This window comes from Bos mutus, chromosome 10 (genome assembly GCF_027580195.1).
Source record: "Bos mutus isolate GX-2022 chromosome 10, NWIPB_WYAK_1.1, whole genome shotgun sequence".
In the NCBI taxonomy this organism is placed as follows: domain Eukaryota; kingdom Metazoa; phylum Chordata; class Mammalia; order Artiodactyla; family Bovidae; genus Bos; species Bos mutus.
Window position 1 is genome coordinate 81099941 of NC_091626.1, and position 2094 is coordinate 81102034.

General features: G+C 41.7%; 1 protein-coding gene across 1 annotated transcript; it reads left to right on the plus strand.

Moving 5' to 3' along the window:
* Positions 1-801: 801 nt before the first annotated feature.
* LOC102281957 (olfactory receptor 11H6-like) lies at positions 802-1770 on the plus strand. The gene has a single exon (XM_070378565.1). It carries the CDS (start codon positions 802-804, stop codon positions 1768-1770), a length of 969 nt encoding a protein of 322 aa, XP_070234666.1.
* The last annotated feature ends 324 nt before the right edge of the window (positions 1771-2094 follow it).

The following is a 2094-nucleotide window of genomic DNA, read 5'->3' on the forward strand; positions in this document are numbered from 1 at the left end:
TATAGTAATAAACTCTTAATTTACAACTATGAATTCTTGCAATGTTTTCTTCCATTTACACACATCATGAACTATTATTATTATTATTATTTAAAACTCCATGTTTGTGCATGCTAAGTCACTTCAGTCACATCTGACTCTTTGTGACCCTATGGACTGTAACCCACCAGGCTTCTCTGTCTGTGGAATTCTCCAGGCAAGAACACTGGAGTGGATTGCCATGCCCTCTTCCAGGGGATCTTCCTGACATCTTACATCTCCTGCATTGGCAGCCGGGTTCTTTACCACTAGAACCACCTGACTCAATGGACATGAGTTTGAGCAAACACAGAGATAGTGTATTTGCACACACAGGGCAGCCTGATGTGCTGCAGTTCATGGGGTCACAAAGAGTTGTACGTGACCTACTGACTGAACAACAATGAAAACTCCATGTCTCCTTATATAGGTTTGGCCCAGATGGTTGTTTCTGAACCAGGTTGAAAGCCTCTAAATGGCAAGGACTACCTATTTTGGTTTATGTAGTGCTGAGGACATTACACAGAGGCAGGTATTCAATGGACCATGATGGGCATGATGATCATGAAGATAAGGCAACAATAAGCAAACGACCTCCAAATTCCATTTCTTCCCAGTATCACACTGGGGCAAAGAATGCTGGAAATCTTTAAGCAATCTAAAATTATGCTGCTTATTGAATTGTAAAGACATTCAGAGAACATCTTAATGAGAAAACTTCTGTAAAATCATTTGTAACATGATAATGTCTTGTTGTTGCAGTTTTCTGGAGAAAAAAAAAAAATGAAAAACCTGGAAGGAAATAATCACTCAGACCCTGTGAGTGAATTCATTCTCCTTGGATTCCCTTGTACCTGGGAGGTTCAGATCTTCCTCTTCTCACTCTTCTCTGTGATCTATGTGTTGACACTAACTGGAAATTTGTGCATTATCTGTGCAGTGTGGTGGAACCACCATCTCCACACCCCCATGTACATCCTGCTGGCCAATTTTTCCTTCCTGGAGATGTGGTATGTCACTTCTACTGTCCCCAGTATGCTGGCCAACTTTCTCTCTGAGACCAAGACCATCTCCTTCTCTGGCTGCTTTCTGCAGTTCTACTTCTTCTTCTCCATGGGCACCACTGAGACCTTCTTCCTGTCTGCCATGGCCTTCGACAGGTACCTTGCCATCTGCAGGCCCCTTCACTACCCCACTGTCATGCCAGTGCAACGCTGCATCAAGATGGGAGCCTGCTGCTGGGTGTGTGGCTTCTCCTGTTTTCTCCTCCCAGTTTATCTCATCTCCCAGCTTCCTTTTTATGGCCCCAATATTATTGATCACTTCCTATGTGACCCAGGACCCCTTATGAAGTTGTCTTGCGTGCCAGCTCCTGCCACTGAGATTATCTGTGCCACCTTTAACTCAGTCCTAATTTTTTCCACTTTCCTGTTCATTACCAGCTCCTACACCCTGGTGATCAGAGCTGTGCTTAGGGTCCCCTCAGCAGAAGGCCGGCATAAGGCTTTCTCTACATGTGGTTCCCATCTGGCTGTAGTGTCTCTGTTCTATGGCTCCATCATGGTGATGTATGTGAGCCCAACTGCAGGCAATCCAGCAGGAATTCAGAAAATTGTGACCTTATTTTATTCTGTGATGACTCCACTTTTCAATCCCTTGATCTACAGCCTCCGGAATAAGGAAATGAAGGAGGCTCTGAGAAAACTGTTCAGGAACGCAATATTTGGTCAAAGAAAGCCTCTCAAGAACTAGAATCTATATATATGTAGGACATATAGGAATATAAAAGTTTCAGACATTAATAGTTTTAATAAATTTGAGAGAAATGTTTCCTATATTCCCTAAAATATTTTAGGTTGCATTTCAATGAAGCAAATAACAAATAAGATGGCATTAGAATTTACATAAATCATTTGTACTAGGCTTTATTGTATTAGTGTTCCTGTGTGTACTGTATGGAAACTGGAAAATGCCACTCTCTTATATTTTTCCAGGAAAAAAAACATATATAACCCAGATGTCAACTGCTCAGTTTCTAAGTTTCTAAGTCAACTTCTCAGTTTGCAAATTTAAGTT

Coding starts and splice junctions, on each gene's coding strand:
- LOC102281957 (XM_070378565.1), top strand. CDS start 802: ATGAAAAACCTGGAAGGAAATAATCACTCAGACCCTGTGAGTGAATTC.